Raw genomic sequence first — 22,143 nt, forward strand, 5'->3', positions numbered from 1 at the left:
CATCTTCAAAATTTGAAGGAAAAAAATTAAAGTTTGAAGAAGTTGATTTTTCACGGCGCGCGCAAAATCGTGAGGAAGCCGCCAACATTTCCACGGATTTATGCATACAATAGATCGGTGACTCAAAAATACGAGCTCCTTCGTAGGCACCACCGCTAAGTGCCAAGATTTCTACACATTATTGCATACGTTAGATAAGGCACCACCGCTCAGCCTAATCAGTTGAATTTCTCTACCTCAACGCCCGCAAAGCCTATTCTTCATGGGCACCTCCTACAACTGGCCACAATGTCCTTCGCTCTGTCTGGCGCGGGTAACAATGACATCTTAGTCGCGGCTACCGCCCGGAGAGCTCGCGAGCTTCTCCTATCTTGTCGAGAAACGCTAACGGAAGACCGAGACGTGCGCCGTATGGCAGCTAATCAACTCAGCAGATTCGATATTTGGGCATCGAATATCGGAGTGTTCTCCTCGAGACATTGGTCCCTCGATTACCAACTCCGCACGGCACCAGTTGCACAAGCCGCCATTGATGGCAACATTGAGATCCTATGCAAACATCTCCTGGGTGGTAAGGCGTTCCCCACGCTATTGCGGCCTATTTAAAGATGACTCGAACCGCTTACATTGAACAGCTCTTGCCGGACGTGTCTCCTTCACCGACGACGAGCTCGTTGCTTTCGCCGATACGGACTTACGGGACGTCTTTACCTTCGGTTCCAAGCTCCACGAATCTTCCGCGTCAATAAAAGACACTCGCGATGTGCGCATATCTTCGCTGGAATTGGCGGAGGCAACCATCGATATGCTTCATGAGCTGTCGCTCGCAATTCGACATGCAAGTAATCGGCATTCGCTGGTTCGGGTTCCAAAGCTTGTTGCCAATGACCAAGGATACTCTTGGGGCAAGACCCATGAGGAGCTGCTCTCTAAGTCCGGCGTCACCGTTGAGCCGATGAGGTTCGAAGTTACTGCAGCATTTGGAGACTTCGTTCGCCGAGTGCTTCAGTCACGATGGCTTAATACAGACGTAGATGTGGCTCTAGATGACCACCAGAAGCGCTATAGGGAAGCCATGTTTCGACGCTGTATCACTGTCATCTCGGCACGCAGACGCCAATTGACCTTCTTCCAAAGCCACCAGGCCAAATTGGCGAGAACCGGGCCAGAAGAAATCCTGAAAAAGCCGCAGCCTACAATAAATCCGAATCCACAAGCGGCTCAGAAACCAAGCACCTTGCAGCATAATCTGTTAGCTCCAGCAGTCAGAAGCTCCGCGTCTGGTGAGCCTCGAAAGACCCTCACCATTACTCCCAGCGAAACGACCCCTTCCGAGTTCAACATTGCTTCATTCTGTTCGCCGCCATCTACGTCAGCACCACCATCTACGGAGACTGGCTCTTCTGCCGGTGGCTTGGGAGCTACGGGCCCATTTGAAGTTCCTCCAGCGCCAGAGCTAGCCAGCGATGAGAAAGAGAAGATGTGCCCTTACTGCTGTTTTGTTTACCCCGCGAAGACGTTCTCAGCCAATAGAAGATCTCGGCGGTGGAGAAAACATTTGATTGAGGATCTCCAGTCGTATATCTGCCTGTTTGAGAATTGCGACCAGGCAGGCAAGGCGTATCGAACTTTCAAAGAGTGGCAGGCGCATCTCAGTCAACGACATGTACAACAATGGGTGTGCCCTCTGAAGCACAAAGACCACGACATTACGGAAAGCGAAGATCTGGTCTACGACACAGCCGAGCGATTCGAGGAGCACCTAGACCTCTCCCATTCGGAACTAGAACCATACAGGCTACACAGTGTCCTCCACGCGGCGAGTCAGCGAGCGAAGCTGCCACGATGGTGCTTTGTTTGCCTGGCGGAGCAAAGCAGTGATGTCGCACTTCAGCAGCACCTGGCAAAGCACCTAGAAACCGCCTTCATCCTCGCGTTACCGGCTAGAGACGATATAAAAGACTCCGATGCAGCCTCGAGCGGCCGACCCTCAGGCCGAACAGCCAGAAGTGACGGCGAACTCTCCGGCGAGGCGGGCCTTTCCGATATCAGGGACCCGTATTCAGATAATGCCAATGTAAAGGAAGATGGAGAACTACAGTCTCTAATGGCAAAGGAATTCAACGCCTGTCTAGACGGAATCGAGATTGCTAGAGAGTTGCTGGAGAGTCCTTATCAATCTACCTGCAGAGGGGCGTTAGACGAAAGAGGATGCAAGCGCGAGAGCAGTTGTTGAGACGAAGGGCTTTGTGACGGCTGGCGGCATCGAGGTGGTGGCGAATTGTCTTTGCTGCCACAAAGATGCTGTCTCTGCTCGTCCGCGTGCGAAAATGGCGAAAAGGGCGAGAAGCGCGCGTTAGAAAGCGCTGGAGAACTGCTCTCGCCTATGCTGCATTCAGAGCTCAGCAAAAAATAGCTACGCGACCAAGGAGCAGTGGTCCGCCTCCGTTGGGCCCTGCGCGCCCAAGCAATATCAGCCACTATCCACCTCTAGAGGATCTTCGACGCAGATCTGTAGTATCTTACATATAGAGTCTTTATACATAGTATATAGGTATAAGTTAATAGTATATTACTACCTAAGTTTAGTGAAGCGAAGGGAACGCGGGCGGGGACAACACACGTGAATCCTAAGACCTTGGGGTACATTGTAATGCAATACCAAGAACCGTTTCCTGCCGCTTCCTGCCTGTTAGCCCCCAATTCCCGTGCGCATCTTAACCCCGTCATGAACATAACGTCCTGAAGCACTTCAAGCTACCACTTACTTACTTACCCCACCCACTCACCCCTAGTCAAACAACGTGCTAGATACGATGAGGGATAGGCACTGAAGAGATCAGGGGAGCAGTGAGTGCGCTAGATACCTACCCACCTAAGCTCTTACGAAGTCAACATGATCTTCATCTATGCACTATGTAGTGTAGCCTTCCCACAGCTGCTCTTCCACACCTCTGCTCTTCATCCCAATAACGATAGAACAACGCCCGTAGCCGTGCCAGACACAAAACAAGACGCAGGGTATTCGCGCTGCGATTGTCTCACTCATTCATCCATTACGCTACCCGGCGCCCTAGCCAGTCACTCAACGACTCCACAAATAACATACGCATACACATTCAGCATTCCGCCCTATGCTAGGCTACACTACCGGCCCAGCCCCAGCCCTCATCCCCCATTGCGCTCCCGGACCTCCAATCCAGGGACCCTCGCGCTGCGCTCGCTCGCTCTACCCCGAGATAAATATGGTTGAAAATGATACACTAATCTAACACCAGGCCCAATGCAGGAACAAGGGCCAACAAATGCGACCGACCGACCGACCTCTGTATGAGATGAAGAAAAGACGCCTCCCCACTCCCGCCTTTTAGCGCACGAGAAGAATGCTCATCCAGGCCTGACCCCCGAATGAAGCGCTCAAAGCAAAGGAAAGATGAAGAATAGTACAAAAGGACGAACGCCCATGTATGCAAGGCGGACTCACCTGTCATTTAGAGAAGCCTTTTCGCGATAAAGGGTGTTGAAACAGTGCCCAAAGTGGGAGTTCTCGTCTGGTTGAAGACGTGTGAAAGGAGAGACGATTGGCGGGTGGAGGGATATCGCAGGCTTAGTTGAGGAAGCCTTTGCAGCCGACGGAACCGCAGAGACAGGGAATGCGGTCTGTGGCGTCGATTTCGCGCTCGAATTTGTAGTCGTACGTGAGTTCCTCGTCTGCGGTACGTTAGCCTGCTTGTTAGCGGTATTATTGGCACGAGTGTCTTACCTTGAGCAATATCCCGTAGCGCGTAGATGACAATTCGTTTCGTGCCGTCGACGCGGATGATCTTGGCCGTGCAGTTTGGCGTGCAGCTATGGTTGATGAAGCGCGCAATACCGCCCATCTTCGTCGCATCGATCACCGTGTCCTCATCTATACGGAAGAGGTAGCTGGAACCAACGCCTTGCAAGTCGTACTTCTTCTCGCGCAGATCGGCGACACGCTGTCGAACCTTCTCCCCAACGTATTCGATGATCATGTCATTGGCGGCAATGTTCTCTTGAGCGTAGAGACCCCAATTGTGGATAGCGGAACGGTCGAACTTGACGAGCTTCTTCCGCTTCTTAAGCTGGTTGAAGCGCAGGGCGTCTCCTTCTGCGCCGGTCATGTTCTTCGAGATGCTGATGTCATTCACCAAGCGACGATTGTTGGCACGGTTGGCGCGAGAGTTAGCGGTGGTGCTCTGCTTGACGCCGGATCCAGTCTGGAACTTGAAGCCTTCGACAACCGTCATTGTGCGCTCTTCCTGCTTGGCTCGGCGTTGGCGTTCTTCTCGCTCTTTCTGAACCTTGATACGATGTGGCAGATACTTGGATTTCTCGGACTCCCGTATCTTCCCCACGCCCTCCGTCCTCGCACTGCCTGTTCCGTTCGGCACGTAGTAGCCTTCAATCTTGGTTTCAGTGCGGGATACGCCCTCTTCGCCGGGTCGATTTAGGTGTTTGATGGACTTCTGCTTCCAAGCCCATGATTGCGCGTCTCCAATGTTCGCGGGAGCTATCGACAGCATTGCGGCTTTCAGGTGAATTAGGTCTTCGTCGTCCTTGAGCAGATGCTGCCAGCCGTCAATGTCCATAACAACGCTGAGATCATCTTCCACAGTCCGGCGAGGCTCGATGGCCGAGACACCCCAATGGACTGAAGCGCGCTCATCCTCTTCTGGGGTTTCTTCAGCGGGGGGTACCTGAGTAACGGGCTTCGGCCTTGCAACCTCAATAACCTCTTCTTCCGCGGGAGTGATTTCCTCCACCGTGATCTGAGCAGCCTTGGCTTCTTCCTCAAGCTGTTTCTTGGTCTTCTTCTTGGGCTTCGCGGTGCTTTTCTTCTTGGATAGAGTCTTGACTGGTTCGGCGATTTCAGTTGTTTCGATCGGTTTGGCGGCATCTTCATCTTCTTGGGTAACAATGACTTCTGGCTCAAGTTTGTCAACCGGGCTTGTTTCCACACCAAATATGGCATCCGCTTCCTGCTCAATCTTCCGCAATCTCCGAAAACCTTTAAGCGCTTTGTCCGCTTTCTTCCAGATTGGCGAAGAACGTGGAAGAATCGCAAGCACTTGCTCCAGCTCTTTCTCAGCCATATTTTCTGGGTCCTTGTGGATGCAGTGCGCAAGCAAGCTCCTCGCATGCGAGTCGTCCATGACCTCGTCGTCACTGTCTTCGCCCCAGCCTGCTTCGAGGCGCCGCCGCTTGGCTCGGTGTGCACGTGAAGACTCCTCTTCATCCTCTTCAAGATCCGTAGAATGCGCGCGGCTGATGGGACGACTCTCTTGTTCCTCGGTGTCGCGTGTGAAAGAGCTCCGACCTTCGTCGTCCGATTCTTCATCTTCCATGAGATCGAGCATTCTCCGATACAGACTCTGTGCAGGACGCTTCGGTGCTGCTTTCCGCCGCTCATCCGCGAACGCATTGACAACTTTGAGCGGCTTCTTTCCCCGAATGCGATTGTGGTCGTAGGGACCTAGCGCCTTCCGCCCAAGGCGTCCGCTGAAACCGGCAGCGCGGGATTTAGGTGTCGCAACACCTAGCTCCATACCGGAAGTGAAGATGGAAGGAGGGCGAATATCTTCTTCTTTGCTGCGGGGATCCGGAATGTTCAGCTTTCGTCGCTTCGCGACATGGCGTTCAGGGGACATGAGCTTGACCAGCGCAGGCCCTGCTATCCGACTTTTGATGTCCCCAACAAGCTTCTCCTGGAGCTCCTGCTTCAGGATCTCCAGCGCGGCAACAACGGGATCTAGCGCCTCTGCCCTCTGCTTCTTTTCGTATTCCAGATCCTCAGCCTCCTCGCGCGCTATACGCTCTTCCTCATCCTGCTGCTGCTTTTGCGCCATCATGCGCTCGGGGCTCGGGCTGCGCTCATAGTCCGGGTCGCCGAATTGGTTGCATTCCATATTCATCACATACGTGAACAAAGCAGCCATATGGCAGTCTTTGTAACACCTGACCGTCTCATCCTCGCCGCGTTTCGATTCCTCGAAGACCACGAAATAGCCTGTCTGGTCGCACCGAACTTCTTTCCAGTAATACGTCTTTAACCGTTTCTTCAAATGCTCTATCGTCGTGCTAAGAACGGGGACATATTGGTGGGCGATGAATAGATATGGTTTGCGCTTCATCTTCGGCTTAATCGGATCCTTCTCGATGAGATAGGACAATTGGACCTTCTTCGACAGGACTGCTCGGGGTATAGGCGGAGGCGCACCCTTTCCCGACGGCCCCTTAGGCACGTTTGCGGGTAGGTCGAATGTTCCTGGCGTTGTGGGAGTCGCAGATTTCGCCGCAAGCTTGGCCCTCAGCTTCTCCTCTTCTTTGCGACTCTGTGCTACAGACATTGCGACCAGCTTGCTACATCTTCGACCCTCGCGATCAAGATGGACCTTCACCGTTTGTAACCCCAGGCGCTGGTTCGTACCTTCCCGCTCGGCCCTCTTCGCCGAGGTCGACGCCTTGACGGCCGCGACACCTCGCGAGGCGGGAGTGTCTCGAAACTTCACGAGACAGATTCCGAGCGGACTTCCATTTTCGGGATGGACCTGATTCCTCACGGATTCCACCTCTCCATAAGCGGTGAAAAAAGCTCGAATCTGCGAATCGGCCGTCAAAGGGTCAAAACCGGTGACAACGACCTGCGTAGCAGGCCCCGGGCCGCAGGAGATGCGGGGATCGAAAGAATAAGGCTTGGCGACATACGGGGCTACCCGTAGCTTGGATTTCGGAGCAGCTGGACCCACAGTCTTAATCGCGTAATTCCCAGTGGTATAGCCAGCAATGGCTAAACGGGGATCGGGAGGAGAAGATGGGTCGCCCTGCAACACAAGTCAAATTAGCCTTAGCGTCGCAGGACGACCACATCTCCAGAGAAGAATTTGTGCCTTCACGTACCTTGTCCAGTATCGGCTTGTATGTCGGCCCTCTGCTATGCTTAGCCTTCTTGTCGAGCTTGCTGTCCATCATGGGGTCGTAGTTCAGGCGCTGGCCCAGCTTCCCGTCTGCAGGCCATATCGATATTCGCGCTTCTGGCGGCGTATGCACGGGCGTGATTGTGTCGGTGGCATTTTTGACGGGCGCGCCGGGCGGCGCACTGTGTGAAGAAGCGGTGGTCGCGTGCATCGTCTCATGCGAAGGATTCGCGGACCGCGGGCTGGGCAGCTTGCCCGGCGGGGATGAGTCTGTGCTGGTCAAGGGGGTCAGGGCGTGCAATGATGCGTTGTGTCCAGGATACGACATTGTGATGGCGGTGGAGAAGACCGACGACGCAGAGCTGGGAACCGAGCTGTCTGAGCCAGCGCCGTTCAGCAAGTCACCAGCGCGCCGGCCATAGTCGTCTGGTGAAAGTATAGTGCTCTTATCCTCGGTTGTCTTGTGTTCACTGAAAGCAGCCGACGCCACGCCTGCTGACCGGGCACGCGAATTGACGGACGAGTCCGCGTAGTGCGAACCTGCCCGCCGTGATGAGCTGCCTCCTCTTGCGGCGCGTCTGTCGTCGAGTATCGAACGTGTATCTGTGCTGGCGCCAGGGATTTTCGCCGCGGAGGCGCGCGACATAACCTAGTGACTGTCTCAGCAAAGCTGCGCGCGCCCCATCACTGTGCTGCTGCGAGATGGGCCGTCGTCGGGCAGGAGGGCGCCGCTGTGTGGGACTCGGTGCTGCGAGCGGCAGACAGGATGCGGAGAACGCGCAGTAAACGCGGTGAAGCGTGTCAGGCGCTGGGCGGCGGCGACGGGGGGCGGCAGAGCGCAGACAAAAAGGATAAAGGAAGAGGGCAACACGGCGATGCAATCGGCGGCAGACTGCACGCGCGGATGGGGTGGTGGGCAGAGATGGCTGCGGTTTGGAATGCTGGAAGGAACAGATGAGGTTGATGGCGCGCCAAGCCTTTTGAAAGAGAAAGGGGAGAGGAGACACGAGGCGCCGTCACCAACCAGTTCCTCGCCAGCGCAGCCCTCGCTCTGTAACAAACGATCCAGGCCCGTTAATGCCGTCGCGCAACACCTGCATACACCCTGCCGCGTCGCTCGCCCTTCAGCGCGCAGCGCATCGCTCCTATTCAGCGCCAGAGTCAGCCTGCACGCCCGTCGCCGGTCTGCCAGCCGCAGCGTCATCGCGTCGCCTCCCGCCTCCCAAATATATAACCCCCGGCCGCCCAGTCACACGGCGACAGCGTCTGGCCACACTCATTGGAATACATGCGCAAGCGACGACGGCCACTCATATTCACGATTGACATCTGAGGTTTGCTCACTGCTCACGTGAGCGTAGGGTACGGCGATGAAGCGGCACACGACAGCCGAGCATGAATCGAACCTGGTCGCAATGCCCTGAGTCGATCCCAAATGGCATATAACGCGCGATAGAGAAGCCTTGGATGTACTTCTCAGCGAGCGCAGTCGCGTCAAACTCCTGCGATGACGACATGAGAGCCCTTCGCTCGGTCCGTACACCGCCTTTCCGCTTCCGACAGAACAGCCACTCGTACCAAGTTGATCAAAAAGTGCATAAGCGGGGGAATTGCGCAGAAGAGCTTTAGCCCACGATACCTAGTCGGCTATACCGGCGGATGTGGAAAGACTGTAAAATACCCCGCTCTCCGCCGTGGGAGATGTCGTTGCATACAAGGCTGCAATTCCAACTTGGCATGTAAGGAATTGTTGCTGCGGCAGCCGCGCTCTGGTCCACGATGCACACAGGTGGGCAAGAGGGGCCGCCGGCGAGGGGACAGATCGCAGAGGGGAGCGAAGAAAATGTCTGCGGATGGAATCCTACAGACCGGCCTACAGCATGTGCCTTGCGTCCGTAGTCGCACAATAGCTTCCCTTGATATCCCGAATTTTCGTGGTATCCCAGATCCCATACTCCGTCGACAAAGTGTCTGCCTCCACCCAGGTGTCTAGTCAATTATCTTCCCCTCAACCCACCCCTTCCGCTTAGCCCCCAACTCCACCGCCGCACTTCCCCAATCACTCCCATGATTATGTCCCTCATTCTTCCCCTGCCCAGCAATCCCCGCCCGCTGCAATCCCTGCTCCTCGTTCAACAGCGTCAGCAGGCCAAACACTACCGGCACATTGCCCTCTAGCTGTATCCTCATCAACCCGTGGCTCACCGCGTCCGCTATGTACTCGAAGTGCATCGTCTCGCCCTTGATGAGCACGCCGATAGCGATAATGGCGTCGAAGGGGGTCTTGAGCAGTGAATCCTTAGGTTGCGAGCTGCTCGCGAACTGAGTGAGGTCGGACGCGGAGCCTAGGAGGTCGGCGGCAGCACCCACGACGCCGGTCGAGGAGGACTGGACTTGCGAGGCGGAGTACATTCTGGAGGGGTGAAGTCAGCTCATGCCAGACAGCCGGCCAATTGCTTGCGCGGAGGGCTTTCCGGAGGACAGCAGTCGGCTTTGGGAGGGTTCTGACGTACTGCTTCACGGCGTAGGGCAGCTCGTAGCTTCCGGGCACGCTCTGGATGACAATGTTCTCCTCCCTCACGCCCGCGTCGGCAAGCGCCTTCTTCGCGCCGTCGAGCAGCGCATCGATAATTGTAGAGTTCCACCGCGCGTGAACGATGCCGATTCGCAGTCCGGATCCTATACGCAACCGTTAGAGAAGGCTATGGAAGCAGTTGTAGCTCTCAAGCAGCTACCAATGTCTGCCCGGGTAGGGTCGCTAAGCTGGCGGGGTCTTACCGTCGTAGCTCTTGGGCGCGCCTGGTCCTTTGAGAGTAGCCATTGCGTCCGACTCGTGGGCTGGGGGTAGTATAAGAAGGCTTTGGGTGTCTCGTGGAAGAGTGCGAGTGGGTGTTTAGTTGCGGAGGCAGAGGCACAAGAATGCAGGAACGAAACAGCCCACCAAGCGCCGTCCCGCATGATGTCGCAATGCAGGGATCCCTGTCTGCCAAGCTCAGGAACACGACTCGGGTCTCAAAAGTAGAAAGCATGAGGAACAGGTAGATTCATGAACAGATTTCATTCAAGCTGGCATTAGACCTGAGCAACCCTGCCACATAGGCCCTTCCTTTATTTCGCATTCCATCATCTGTCAAATCAAAGACATTTGCAGTACCTTTTGGTCCCAATTCAAAGCTTCTAAACACCGATCCAATCCATACATAGCCGGCCCAGTGTGCAACCTCTAAAGACGCCGATCCAAAGAGCCAAACGTTTCCTCTACTCCACAGTGACCGACTTGGCAAGGTTGCGAGGCATGTCGACGTTCAAACCCTCAGCAACGGCCATCCAGTAGGCCATGAGCTGCAGAGGGATGACGTTAACCAGACCCTGCAGGCAGTCGACGTTCGAGGGCACCTCAATCCTGTCGGTCTTCTCCGGCGGGAACTCGGGGTCATCCTTGTTGCAGATGATGATGGGTCGTCCGCTACGGGCAATAACCTGCTGGTAGGCGTTCAACGACTTCTTGAAGATGTCATCCCGGGTAAGGATCATAACGATAGGAAGGTTCTCGTCGACCAAGGCGAGCACGCCGTGCTTGAGCTCTCCAGACATGACGGCCTCGCAGTGGAGATAGGAAATTTCCTTAATCTTCAGGGCGCCCTCAAGGGCAGTGGCGTGCTGCGAGCCACGTCCGAGGAGCAGCAAGCTCTTCTGGTCCTTGAACCTCTCGCAGAGCTTCTTAATAGGCTGGTCGAGCTTAAGCACCTCCCGGAACTGATCCGAGACCTTGGTGAGGCCTTCGATGATCTCCTCTCGCCTCTTCTGCTTGGACGCGCGGTCCTCACTGAGCGAAAGGGCAAACATGACCATGCAGACAAACTGCGAGGTGTAGGCCTTAGTGGAGGCGACACCGATCTCGGGACCAGCGTTGATGTGGACACCGCAGTGGGTGAGCAGCGAGATGGAGGAGCCGACAACGTTGACGATACCAACGGTAAGGGCACCGCGCTCCAAGCAGTAGCGCAGAGCCATGAGCGAATCTGCAGTCTCGCCGGACTGAGAGACGAAGACACAGGTGTCGTCACGGAAGACAGGCGCTTGGCGATCCAAGAAGTCAGAGGCCAGCTCAACCGCAATGGGGATCTCAGTCAGCTCCTCAAAGATACCACGGACCGCCATGCAGGAGTGGAACGAGGTACCGCAGGCGATGAAGATGATCCTTCGGCATCGCCTAATGGTGGTGATGTACTGGCGGAGACCTCCCAGGGTGACAGACTTGTTGACCGGGTCGAGACGTCCACGCATGGCGTTGACGACGGACTCGGGCTGCTCGAAGATTTCCTTCTGCATAAAGTGGTCGAACTGGCCCTTCATGATCTCCTGGAGCTCGATCTCCAGAGTTTGAATGGCACGGACGTTGGACGCGCCGTCGTCCTTCTGCAGGCGGTGGATGTTCAGCGAACCCTCGTGGATGTGGGCAATATCGTCATCCTCCAAGTACAAAACCTTCTTGGTGTGCTCGACAATGGAGGAAGGATCGGAGGAGAGGAAGAACTCGGTTGGCATCGGGACGCCATCGTCGGAGAGGAAAGCGCGGGACTGCGAACGGTGGAGGAGCGACTTGTCGGGAGGAGCGAGGAGGTTGTTTGTCTTCTTCAGGGCAACGTTCTGCGACGCCCTCTCGGCAGGAAGGGCAGTGGTCTCGTCAGTGTACTCAACGTCGACAAAGTCAACCTTCATCTTCTTCTGCGTTCGCACGCCAATGACGAGCGGCGAACCCTTGCGGGCCGCAACGACCTCGTGGGGGTAGTGGACAGACTTCAGGAGGAGACCGAAGGCGCCCTGGAGCTCCTTGATGACCGTCTTCGCAAGGGCCACAAAGCTGAGGTCCGGGTGCTCATCGTAGATGTACTTGCAGAGCTTCGCAATGGCCTCGGTGTCGGTCTCAGTTTCGAACCTGAAGCCCTTGCCCTCGAGCAGCATCTTCAGCTCCTTGTAGTTCGTGATGATGCCATTGTGGACGACGGCGAACTCCCAGTTGGGGTCGGACCTGGAAAGTGCGAGTTAGCCCCGCACACAGCTGAAGATCAAAATTGGGTGACACCGGGGCGTCCGACGGCGGGGACCAGCCGTTTCAGCCTGCTGACGGCTGTCCGAGGGGATAGCTGGCAGCGCTTACCTGTGCGGGTGGCAGTTTACGCGCGACGGCGGGCCGTGGGTGGCCCATCGAGTGTGAGCAATGCCGGCGTGCGAGTCGAACACCTTGGTCTCGTCGAAGCTGGCCTCCTCGACGAGCTTCTTCAGCGCGGCGACCTTGCCGACCTCCTTGACCGCGAACACCTCATTCTTCTTGTCTCCGTCGATGGCCAGGCCGGCCGAGTCGTAGCCACGGTACTCTAGACGCGAAAGGCCTGAAAGACAGGCGATGTTAGCCTCAGGCTCGAGCTATGCAGCTTGCGGCAGGCGCAGACAGGGCACTTGCCATTGATGAGCGTGTTCAGAATGTACTTCCTGTCCTTCTCCACCAGGTAGTTGATGTAGCCGAAAATTCCGCTGCAAAGAGGGCGTCGTCAGCTTTCATTGTTCTGCAGCTGGCGGAGCTGCGTCGGAGAGCGGGGCAGCTGGAGGGGGACCTACCACATAGCGAGACCAGGAACGGATTGTGTAGCACGGTAAACAGGAGCGGTCGTGGGGTCGTAGGCTGCAATTGAGGTGTCGGTGCTAGACTTGACGGGTGACGCAGAAGACAGTGGGAGAGGAGAGGAGCAAAAGAGCGGTGTTGTTGTTTGGCTTTATATCTGGACCTGAGGGCCAAGCATGGGCATTCTCCACATAACGCACATAACGCACATAGATTCAGCTGCTAGGCTCGCGTCTGCAGCCTCTGCGGACGCGCCCCTGCACCGGTGGCGTAGCCCTCAAACTAATCGGCCATCCTTCAATACGCTCCTTTTTCGTGCCCGCTGCACCCCTCCTCGCACAGCGCCATGTCAGCGCATCCGTTCCTCTTCCTTCTCCTATTTCGTCATATCTCGGGAGGAGGCCCTGCGATCGGAGCCCCATGCTGGCCTGGCCAATGACGCGCGCCCCAGTACCTGATCGGCCACTATTGTTTCTCAGGGACCTCGGGGCGCAGCAGCTCCAAAATAGCAACACTAGCCTTTGTCGGACCTCCTGCTTCGAATTCTTTCAGACCAGCGACTATTTTCTCTCGACAATGGCAGTCTGCGGCGGCTGGGCGCGCCCTGCTGGCGGCCGGCGCCGCATTGCTGTGGCTAGTAGGTACCGTACTTGCCCGCTTCGTAACCGCTTAGCAAATCTGCTTCTAATTCTGCACGCGGACAGCGCTCAACACCACGGACGGAGACGTCAGCACGGCATCCTGTGCGGGAATGCACGTCGAACCTGGTCGGCATCGCCGCCAATCAATAAAGCGCACCGGCTGCTTGGATCCCGTTGACGTCCTCACGAAGCCTTGGAGGGGGCTGCTGCTCGTACCCGGGCTCCACATGCTGTGGCTGCTATCAGACGGTGAGGAACGACTCGCCCGTCCACGCCCTTCCTGCACGCCCTGATCTCACGCAAGTAGCGGTGCGGTAGTTCTCTGTCGACCCAGGGTGGCTTGCGGTGAGCCACCTATGGCGAAAAGCGAACGCTGAACGTGAGTTGGGCTGAGACATCAGGGTACACTTACCACGCTGCAATTGGCAGAGAAGGGCGGTTGCTTTCTCCAGCTCTGCAGCTACTGCACCCTCGGACGTTGGCCAAAAGCTTAGTGCTCCGCTACCAAGAAGGCACTTCAGCTCACCGACAGCCTCAACTTTTGTTGCTTTTGCCTGACCGCTTTCCAGCGTATCTAGAATCATTCTCAGAACGACTTTGAGGCCGTCCACCACTCACGCCGCCAACATTCCATCCGTTCTGCCTTGACTGACCTGTATCCCCGCTGTGCGAAACCTCCGCCAACCATGGTCTTATCGCGGGGAGTGCTGAGCGGCGGGTGCGGCTCACATGCAGTCTTCAGCTGCAGCCCACCTGGGCAGCCTTATTAATGGAAGACATCATTCATGCCCGTTTGCGGCCATGCATGGTACGCTTGAACTCCAAGCGAACCGTGGCGTGTTCTCGTACGAAGGTAGGACTTACGAACTCAGAATTGGGAAAATTCTCGGAGAGCTCTTCACCGACTGTCCACGCGCATAGCTGTGGCGCATAGGGTGGGTGGCGATTCTCGTGGGGTGGCAGGCCAGGGGATTATGAATGGGTATGAAGAATGCTCGCCACATTGCCTCCTGCTCATGCCCTCTTCACCGATCTGGCGGATGCCTTGTTCGAACACGGTTACATTATAGCACCTTGGAAATACTTTTTTGAGGTTGTTTCATCATGGCGTGAGCCTTGCTGTGCTGTACTTATATCTCGTTCTACAATCTTTACATGGCTTCTAAATGCGCAAAATCAAAACACCGCACAAGCTCAACAATATCCAACAACTCGCCGGACATATGCTACATCTCTTCAGCAGAGATAACCTAAGGAAAGGGAATAGCTAGGCTAGTAGACGATGCTTCCCCAGGCCGACGCTGAATGCTGGCAGTAATACATGAAAGAAATCGGATGTATCGACATAAGGGCTGATCAGCAAAGGATCATCAGGTATCACAGTACCCTCGTGATTTAGGTGCCCCGCCGTTTATCCAGCTAGACACAGTAAGGACGGTGGTATAGGCCATGCCTACGAAGCCGAGGATGCAGACAGCGACGTCTACGCCACGAGCCAGGGAGGTGCGCGCAATAGCCTTGTAGTGGAGCATGGGCTGTTACGAGTTAGCAAGAGAGGTGTCGAGTACGTCCTTCCAAGGAGTCTTACCGGATAGATATACACCAGCGGAATGCAAGCAAAACTTCCGACAAGCGCGACGAACTTGTCCAAGTCGTTCGCGCCCACCCATGCCAGCAGAGCACATATCGCTACCATTAAAAAGCGGAAAAAGTTCTTTTTCCACTTGACGTAGGGGTTGTACTTGCCCGTTCTGCTGAACAACTGCTGGCTTGTGATTTCGATGGCTGGATAGATCTGCAGCGGTGTCGATAGAAGGATAGCGACCGAGTAGATGAACTGCACGCCGTTGACGAACTTATTGTCCTGTGGCATGTTCAAGATGATCACCGTCTTGGTCTCCGATCCGAAGGCCGCGTAAGAAAGAGCGCCCATACTGACGAAGACGACCGTGATGATGATCATGACAAATCCAAGGACACCGGGAAACTTCCGGGGGTTCTTCATGCCGGTCTGAATCGGGATGATAAGACCGATGCCTTCAAAGGTGAAAATGGCGGTTCCGATGAACAGAGTCCAGTCATTCTTGTTAAAGTAGGCGATATCCGAGACACCGCCTTGACCGACGATGGTTAGAATGTCGTAGTAGTACAGATAGACCAGGCCAGCGAGAATGAAAACGTCGGCGACAAGAGCAAGCTTCTGGATGTTGTTGATGTTCCGGTAGAGAGAAAGCGGGAGAAATACGACCATTTGCATCAAGATCATGAGTCCAATCGGGATGTGCGTCTTACAGTCCGATACGGCCAGGACGAAGGCTTGCATGTTTTCGGAGACGAAGACAATGTATGCGGAGGAGAAGCCAATTTGGGATATGACGAGCGAGAAGTTGATCATGTTGCGCATCCACTTGCCGTAAATATGGGCTCCCATATCGCCAAAAGAGTGCTCGACCTTGAGTCGAGTGGTAACAAGCAGAACGAAGCAAAAGTAAGATAGACCGGCTACGCCCAGAAGGACGAGGTTCGAGAAGAGCATGCCGCCGTTGAGAAAGGCGCGAGGCAGGAAGAGGACGCCGGTGCCGACGAATGACTTGAGTAGCAGCAGTGCAGCACCCGTGGGGCTGCCTTTGCCTGCCAGCTTCGCTTTCCGCTTCCTCCGCTTGCCGGGAGTTAACAGAGCGCTAGACTCGCCATATTCGTGTCCCTCTTCGTCAGTGTGTTCGCCAGAGTCTAGTGCATCCGAAGAAAAGTACTCGTCTGGACCAAGGTCCTCGTCGTCCTCTTCGAGTGATTCACCGGCGAAGTGGCCATATAGTGTCAGGAATTCTAGGAAGTTGTTCGTGAAGACAGTAGGCTGCGATCGTGGCTGGTTCACGGTGCCATAAGTGGAGGGGCCGGGGGCGGGAGATGGACTGCCGGCGGCTCTGCGTATGAAGTTTCGTCGGAAGCCTCCCGGCTGTTTTATCCTTTCGATATCCAGCGCATGGTCGTCCGGCCGAGGGCGGGAGGACGAGAAGCTCTTGCTCCGTTTCGTCTTCTGGCGCTCCTCTGCTTCCTGCTGTTCGGTCCACCTGTATATCTGGCGTGTAATATCTCCACCCTGCAACTGCAAGCTGGAGAAGTCCTCTTCCGAGCTCGATGACCCAGACCTCCCGCGAGGGTACTCCTCCGCCTCTTCTATGATGCCGCGCTGGGATCTGCTTGGCGAGCCATACTGGGTAGACAGGTTCGAGTACGACGGTTTCTGTGGGCCAGCCAAATGGCGACGAACGACCTCGGGGTCTTCGTAAGGAACGGCGGGGGAGCTTCTTCGCGCATCGAAGGAGCCATAATTGCTCGGCGGACCGCGGCCGGAAGGGGCGTCGGGCGCGGGAGACAATGCTCGTACAGGAGGCGTCCCGAATCGAGGCGGGCTTCTCCCAAAAGACTCTCTCAACGCTGATGACAAAGCTGACTCGCCCGGGCCGGGTAGTGAAGACTGCGGATCCGCGCGACCTGGAAGCGGCGTCTGTGATGTCGATGGCTCTTCAGACGCCAGCTGGCCTGGCGTAGGTATCTGCCGTACGGCTGGGGAGCCTCCTTGGACAGAAGGCACCGGAGAGCCCAGCCGTGCTGTCGAGTGTGCGCGGGGAATAGAAGCGGAACCTGCTGCAGAGCTTTGACGAGAGTCTCTCGATGTCGAACGCACCGCACGGGGTTTCGACGGTTCGGGGCGGTCGTTCGCCATCTTCGCATACGAGTAGGGATTTTACGGTTGGCCTTCTGTCGCTGTTGAGCTTTTGCTGGCACCAAGAGAGAAGCTTCAGTAATCTTCGTGTAACAGCGGGAGAGAACAAGAGAGAACCCGGAGAGAATTGCTAGTTCCGACGGGCGTTTTCGAGGTATTCGGAGAGCCTCAGAGTCAAGTCGGACGGGAAGGAACGAGTGCAAGCTCCTGTGCAGGCGCGAAGAGAGTGCAGAGCCGGCAGCAGGTTGACTGAAGAGTGTGCGGAAGCGGCTTGAGGTCATTCGCCGTGTTGTCGAGACGAGCAGGGACCGAGGCGTGGGGCGCGTGGGGTGGCCGGGTCACACGCGGGACCCTGCGAGGATCAAACGTCAGGCTAAGCCGCTAGAGAGCCACTCCACCAAAACTTTCCCTGGGTGCATTCCTCGCCTCCTTCCTCGCCTCGTTCTGTCTATGCGAATGTCTCGCGCGCAGCTCTGGCTCCGTCCATGTCTCCGTCGGCCGGTCTGATTGCATGAAACCTGTCCTGACCGAACAACCGACCCTAGCACCAATTCGTCGAACAGCCTCCGCACGGACAGCCGCAGCACCACCTCGTGACCGGACGTAGTGGCCCGAGGGTCAAGAACATGACCGACCATGACGGTGGGCTGCAGGCACGCAGGCGGATGCCGCCGAGGACCCATTCGAACTTTGCTACACGCGTTGCGAGGGACGACGCTGAACAGCTGAATCGGCGAGGTTCAATACTTGCATCGCCTTCGCCGAATGAGGATACTCCGCTTCTAAATCTGGCGGACCGTCCCAACCACCATGGCTCAACTGAAGAACGCACTCAAGAGAGGGATCACGGAATCGACTCCATGCGAGAATGGTTCACAAGAACTTTCCGCACGTCAAGGTCAAAGTCGCCGAGACATCCAGCTAGAGTACCCGAGGGTAAAAGGGGGTCAACGAGCGACGTTGTCAGACCCAGACCTGGTGCCTTTCCTAGGCCTGTCGGTGGCACTGATAAGCTTGGAACCTTTGCTGGCGTCTTCGTGCCAGTAACGCTCAATGTGCTGAGCATTCTCATGTTCCTGCGCTTTGGCTTCATCCTCGGTCAGACCGGTGTGGTGGGAATGATGGGTGAGTGGGCACCCTCACAGCGAAGAGTAGGAAGTTAACCGCAGGTAGGTCTACTCGTTGCTTGCTACGCCATCAATCTCTTGACTACCATGTCCATTTCTGCCATCGCCACCAACGGGACTGTTCGTGGTGGCGGTGCCTACTATCTCATTTCCCGAAGTCTGGGCCCTGAGTTTGGCGGCTCCATCGGTATCGTCTTCTACCTGGGTATGGTATTCAACACCAGTATGAATGCCGTTGGCCTTATTGACTGCTTTATTGAGAGTTTCGGCAGCGAAACGGGCAATTGGTCCAACTGGATGCAACAAGGTTTTTGGTGGCAATTCCTCTGGGCCACCATCGTGCTGTTGATCTGTACAGCCATCTGCTTGGCTGGCAGTGGTATCTTCGCGCGATGTAGTAACGGCCTGCTCGTCATTCTACTTCTTGCTACCTTCAGCATTCCGTTATCGGCCCTGATCAAGGGTCCCTTCTACGACAAGACGAAGGGCATCAGCTTTACCGGCCTAAGCCTGACCACATTTCGGGAGAACCTCATGCCGCACTTCACGAGAGGCGCAGCGGGAAGCCAGCACAAGCATCGCGAGACTTTTCAGGATATGTTTGGCATTCTCTTCCCCGCTACGGGGGGTATTTTTGCGTAAGTGGAGCAACCTAGTCTAATAAGCCAGCAATTGTTAACTTCTCAAAGTGGTGCTAGCATGTCAGGTGACCTCAAGCATCCATCCAAAGCGATACCCAAGGGCACTTTATACGGCCTTGGGCTGACATTCGCACTGTATTCAATCGTTATTCTCGCCATGGCAGCAACCATCACTCGCGATTCATTCTACAATAACACGAATGTTATTCAACTGGTGAGTTGTCGTCATCCACTTTCCATTGCGAGAATAATGGGCCGCCGCATGTGCTGGTTACGGTGGGTCGCGACAGCCCTGAGCGGAGATGAAGCACGGTTCATACACAGTCCTCCCCGTGCAAACAACCTTATCCCGGACATTGGGGGATGTAGATTTAACATCTGCAAGTGCTAACGTCCCTACAGACGAATATATCTGGTGTCGTTATTCTTCTAGGAGAATTTGCGACCTCAGCGTTTTCCGTGCTCATGGGCGTCATTGGCTCGGCGAAGCTACTTCAGGCACTCGCCCGAGACCATCTACTTCCCGGTCTCTCAGTTTTTGGTCAAGGCACGGAGAAGGCTGACGATCCCACGCTCGCCATCGTAGTCACATACATCCTCTCCCAACTTACAATGCTTTCTGATATCAATCAGATTGCATCGTTCATCACCATGACTGTAAGAATCGCGTCCTATGCTATGCAGCAAAGCTAATGAGAAACGCAGTATCTAATGACGTTCTTGGTCACGAATCTCGCCTGCTTCCTTCTAAAGATTGGGTCCGCTCCCAACTTCCGACCGTCGTTTCACTTCTTCAACTGGCAGACTGCTGCCATCGGTGCAATCGTCTCCGGAGCTACCATGTTCTTTGTGGATGGCGTCTACGCTTCAGCCTGCGTTGCCCTGCTCATAGTCATTTTCTTACTTATCCACTATACGACGCCGCCAAAGCCATGGGGTGATGTCAGTCAGAGCTTGATTGTAAGTTAATCTCCTAGGGGCGTAACTGCTTCCAAAGGCTTTTAGGCCACTCAGTGTTCAAGATTAATTGTTTGCCAGTACCACCAAGTCCGAAAGTACCTGCTGCGCCTACGCCAAGAGCATGTCAAGTTTTGGAGACCGCAGATCCTTCTTTTAGTCAATGATCCCCGTCGCCAGTACAGGCTCATTCAATTCTGCAACTCCCTCAAGAAAGGCGCGCTATTTGTTCTGGGCCACGTCATCGTCTCTCAGGATTTTGGTTCCGCAGTGCCAGAGGCACGTCGGCAGCAACAGTCGTGGACAAAGTATATCGATTTCTCGAAGATCAAAGCTTTTGTTAACATTGCGATCTCGCCGGCTGTCGAGTGGGGTGCTAGAAACATCGTGCTCGGTGCGGGTCTTGGAGGCATGAGACCTAATATTGTTGTCATGGGCTTCTATAACCTTGGCGAATTGAGAGACTCGAAACCGCTTATCGATATCCCATCACCACAACCCTCTCGACCGACAAGCAAAGCTGCACATCATCCAATTTCTAGAAAGGCAATTCAAGCTGCAGCAAAGCGAAGGCAGACAGATACACTCTCAGGTATCTTACCGACCGATGCCATGAGACCAGAAACTGCGATCGGCATTCAAAACTACGTCACAATCCTAGAGGATCTCATAATGCGGCTTCAGATTAACGTTGCAATTGCAAAGGGCTTTCAAGAGCTAGAGGTCCCCTCGTCGAAACCTACGACAAAGCAAAAAATGATGAAGCTCTTTGGGCTGAGGGATACGGAAGAGGAGCCAAGCAAGAAGTATATCGACCTGTGGCCAATCCAGATGTCCGCAGAGATTGCCACTGCCGGCGAAGATTCCTCCAAGAAAAACATCCTTACAACTAATTTCGACACGTATACTCTCATCCTTCAGCTTGGTTGCATCCTGCACACTGTGCCATCATGGAAGCGGACATATAAGCTAAGGGTGGCCGTTTTTGTCGAGTATGAGAGCGACGTCGAGGAAGAGAGAGGACGCGTTACTACGTTGCTAAAGAATCTACGCATCGAGGCAGAGGTACTAGTGTTCTGGTTAGCGAGCGGTGATCTGACGATGTATCAAGTGATCATCAATGGGAGGCAAGATGGAGTCTTTGCTCAAGCCGTCGAGGACGTCAACGATGCCTTGGAAGATGAAGAATGGTGGGCGGATATTCAGAAGCTAAGACGCCCTGGAGATATGAGTGCTAGCCAGGAGCTTGCTCAAGCGACTGACCTCCTAGAAGCAGTCAGGCAGTGGCCCACTGCATCATTCCAGCACGGCAGAAGAGAGTCCAGGTCCAAAAGGTTTGCTGGTCTCCGTAAGATGCTGCGACGGACTAAACGCAAGGCTTCGGTGGGTGATCTGGGTGGGATCGTTGCTAATATTGGGATGCGCACGCAGCGACTGCCTGCGGATCTCCTCTCTCAGAGTGACAGCGAGACCTCGTCTAGTGAAGACGACGAGCCGACAGCCAGCGATGAGGAAGCCATCACTACCGAGAGCGAGGTCGCGGCGAGCGAAAACGACCTCGAAGAATACGACCTAGATGCATCCGACGAGGAGAGTGACGAACGCCCGATCACGCCGCTCCGGAGAGCCAATACCACGAGTAGTCCCATGAGCATCCCGTTGTTTGCGAAGAGACTTGGACTGCGCCAGGCAATCTGGAAAGGCTCACCCAAGGAGGAGCGACCAACAACTGACTCCGTCACCCCGTTGAAGCCCCATCCTGATGCGACAACATCCGATACCGCTCTTCTCACAACGAAAGGGAAAGCCCTGAGCATAGCAAGCTCATCAGGCAGCCAGTCTTCGCTGAGGACAAAGCCTGTGCGGCCCCCTCAGATCCGACACCAGTCCCTCCCAAAGTTCACGTCCAAGCCCACGCCACGCACCGCAGTCGCTCCACAAGAGACTCAAGGTCCCTCAATCATGTTCGTGGACACGCCATCCCCGACCGCCGCCCGCAAGAAAGACCCGGTTTCCACCTCAGCGTCGCCATCCCAACTGGCGGCGACCGCATCCGCCGGCTCCACCGCACGGTCCCCGCTCTCTTCCACCAGCATCGCTCCAAACCCCCAAGCATCTGGCTATCCCATCCAACAAGCAATCCCCCTCTCCTTCAACGACCTGCCCTGCCGCGCACAGCATTTGATCCTCAACGAGCTCATTAGGCAGACCTCGGATGATACCGCGGTAGTGTTTACGACGCTGCCGAGCCCCGTCGAAGGGACGAGTGAGAGCGAAGTTGAAAGCGTCAAGTATATTAGCGACTTGGAGGTGCTGTGTGAAGGACTGCCGCCGACGTTGCTGGTACATAGTAATAGTATGACTGTGACGATGAATTTGTGAGGGGACAGGATGGGCATTGGGAGGTGTTTGGGCTTGGTGCGCTTTGAGGCATTAGATTGCGAAGCAAGCATACATGAATACAAATAACAGACAGTTGCATGATCTTA

The 22,143-nt window shown here is 55.3% G+C and overlaps 6 protein-coding genes across 6 annotated transcripts; 2 read left to right on the forward strand and 4 right to left on the reverse strand.

Annotated features, from left to right (window-relative positions):
* Positions 1–288: 288 nt before the first annotated feature.
* BU26DRAFT_600781 (uncharacterized protein) lies at positions 289–2,236 on the forward strand (the record flags this gene model as incomplete). Its single annotated transcript, XM_033835196.1, has 2 exons — positions 289–571; positions 636–2,236. The coding sequence occupies 2 exons, from the start codon at positions 289–291 to the stop codon at positions 2,234–2,236; spliced, it is 1,884 nt and encodes a 627-aa protein (XP_033690246.1).
* Positions 2,237–3,607: 1,371 nt separating this feature from the next.
* On the reverse strand, positions 3,608–7,266 carry BU26DRAFT_416200 (histone H3-K4 methyltransferase Set1; the record flags this gene model as incomplete). Its single annotated transcript, XM_033823145.1, has 3 exons — positions 3,608–3,711; positions 3,764–6,845; positions 6,922–7,266. The coding sequence occupies 3 exons, from the start codon at positions 7,264–7,266 to the stop codon at positions 3,608–3,610; spliced, it is 3,531 nt and encodes a 1,176-aa protein (XP_033690247.1).
* Positions 7,267–8,927: 1,661 nt separating this feature from the next.
* Positions 8,928–9,759, reverse strand: BU26DRAFT_416785 (6,7-dimethyl-8-ribityllumazine synthase; the record flags this gene model as incomplete). The annotated part of the gene is made up of 3 exons (XM_033823174.1): positions 8,928–9,351; positions 9,452–9,617; positions 9,717–9,759. The coding sequence occupies 3 exons, from the start codon at positions 9,757–9,759 to the stop codon at positions 8,928–8,930; spliced, it is 633 nt and encodes a 210-aa protein (XP_033690248.1).
* A 250-nt stretch (positions 9,760–10,009) lies between these two features.
* On the reverse strand, positions 10,010–12,578 carry BU26DRAFT_514995 (glucosamine-fructose-6-phosphate aminotransferase). Its single transcript, XM_033827957.1, has 4 exons — positions 12,558–12,578; positions 12,403–12,473; positions 12,100–12,331; positions 10,010–11,970 (listed from the first exon to the last, which is right to left on the reverse strand). Exons 1-4 carry the CDS (start codon positions 12,560–12,562, stop codon positions 10,197–10,199), a joined length of 2,082 nt encoding a protein of 693 aa, XP_033690249.1. The 5' UTR covers positions 12,563–12,578; the 3' UTR covers positions 10,010–10,196.
* Positions 12,579–14,292: 1,714 nt separating this feature from the next.
* On the reverse strand, positions 14,293–17,399 carry BU26DRAFT_475994 (uncharacterized protein). The gene is made up of 2 exons (XM_033825556.1): positions 14,791–17,399; positions 14,293–14,737 (listed from the first exon to the last, which is right to left on the reverse strand). Exons 1-2 carry the CDS (start codon positions 16,927–16,929, stop codon positions 14,573–14,575), a joined length of 2,304 nt encoding a protein of 767 aa, XP_033690250.1. The 5' UTR covers positions 16,930–17,399; the 3' UTR covers positions 14,293–14,572.
* Positions 17,243–22,127, forward strand: BU26DRAFT_152807 (uncharacterized protein). The gene is made up of 6 exons (XM_033820011.1): positions 17,243–18,054; positions 18,103–18,694; positions 18,746–18,911; positions 19,100–19,354; positions 19,403–19,657; positions 19,736–22,127. The coding sequence occupies exons 1-6, from the start codon at positions 17,556–17,558 to the stop codon at positions 22,034–22,036; spliced, it is 4,068 nt and encodes a 1,355-aa protein (XP_033690251.1). The 5' UTR covers positions 17,243–17,555; the 3' UTR covers positions 22,037–22,127.
* Positions 22,128–22,143: the final 16 nt, after the last annotated feature.

This window comes from Trematosphaeria pertusa, assembly GCF_010094035.1.
Source record: "Trematosphaeria pertusa strain CBS 122368 unplaced genomic scaffold BU26scaffold_2, whole genome shotgun sequence".
Taxonomy (NCBI): domain Eukaryota; kingdom Fungi; phylum Ascomycota; class Dothideomycetes; order Pleosporales; family Trematosphaeriaceae; genus Trematosphaeria; species Trematosphaeria pertusa.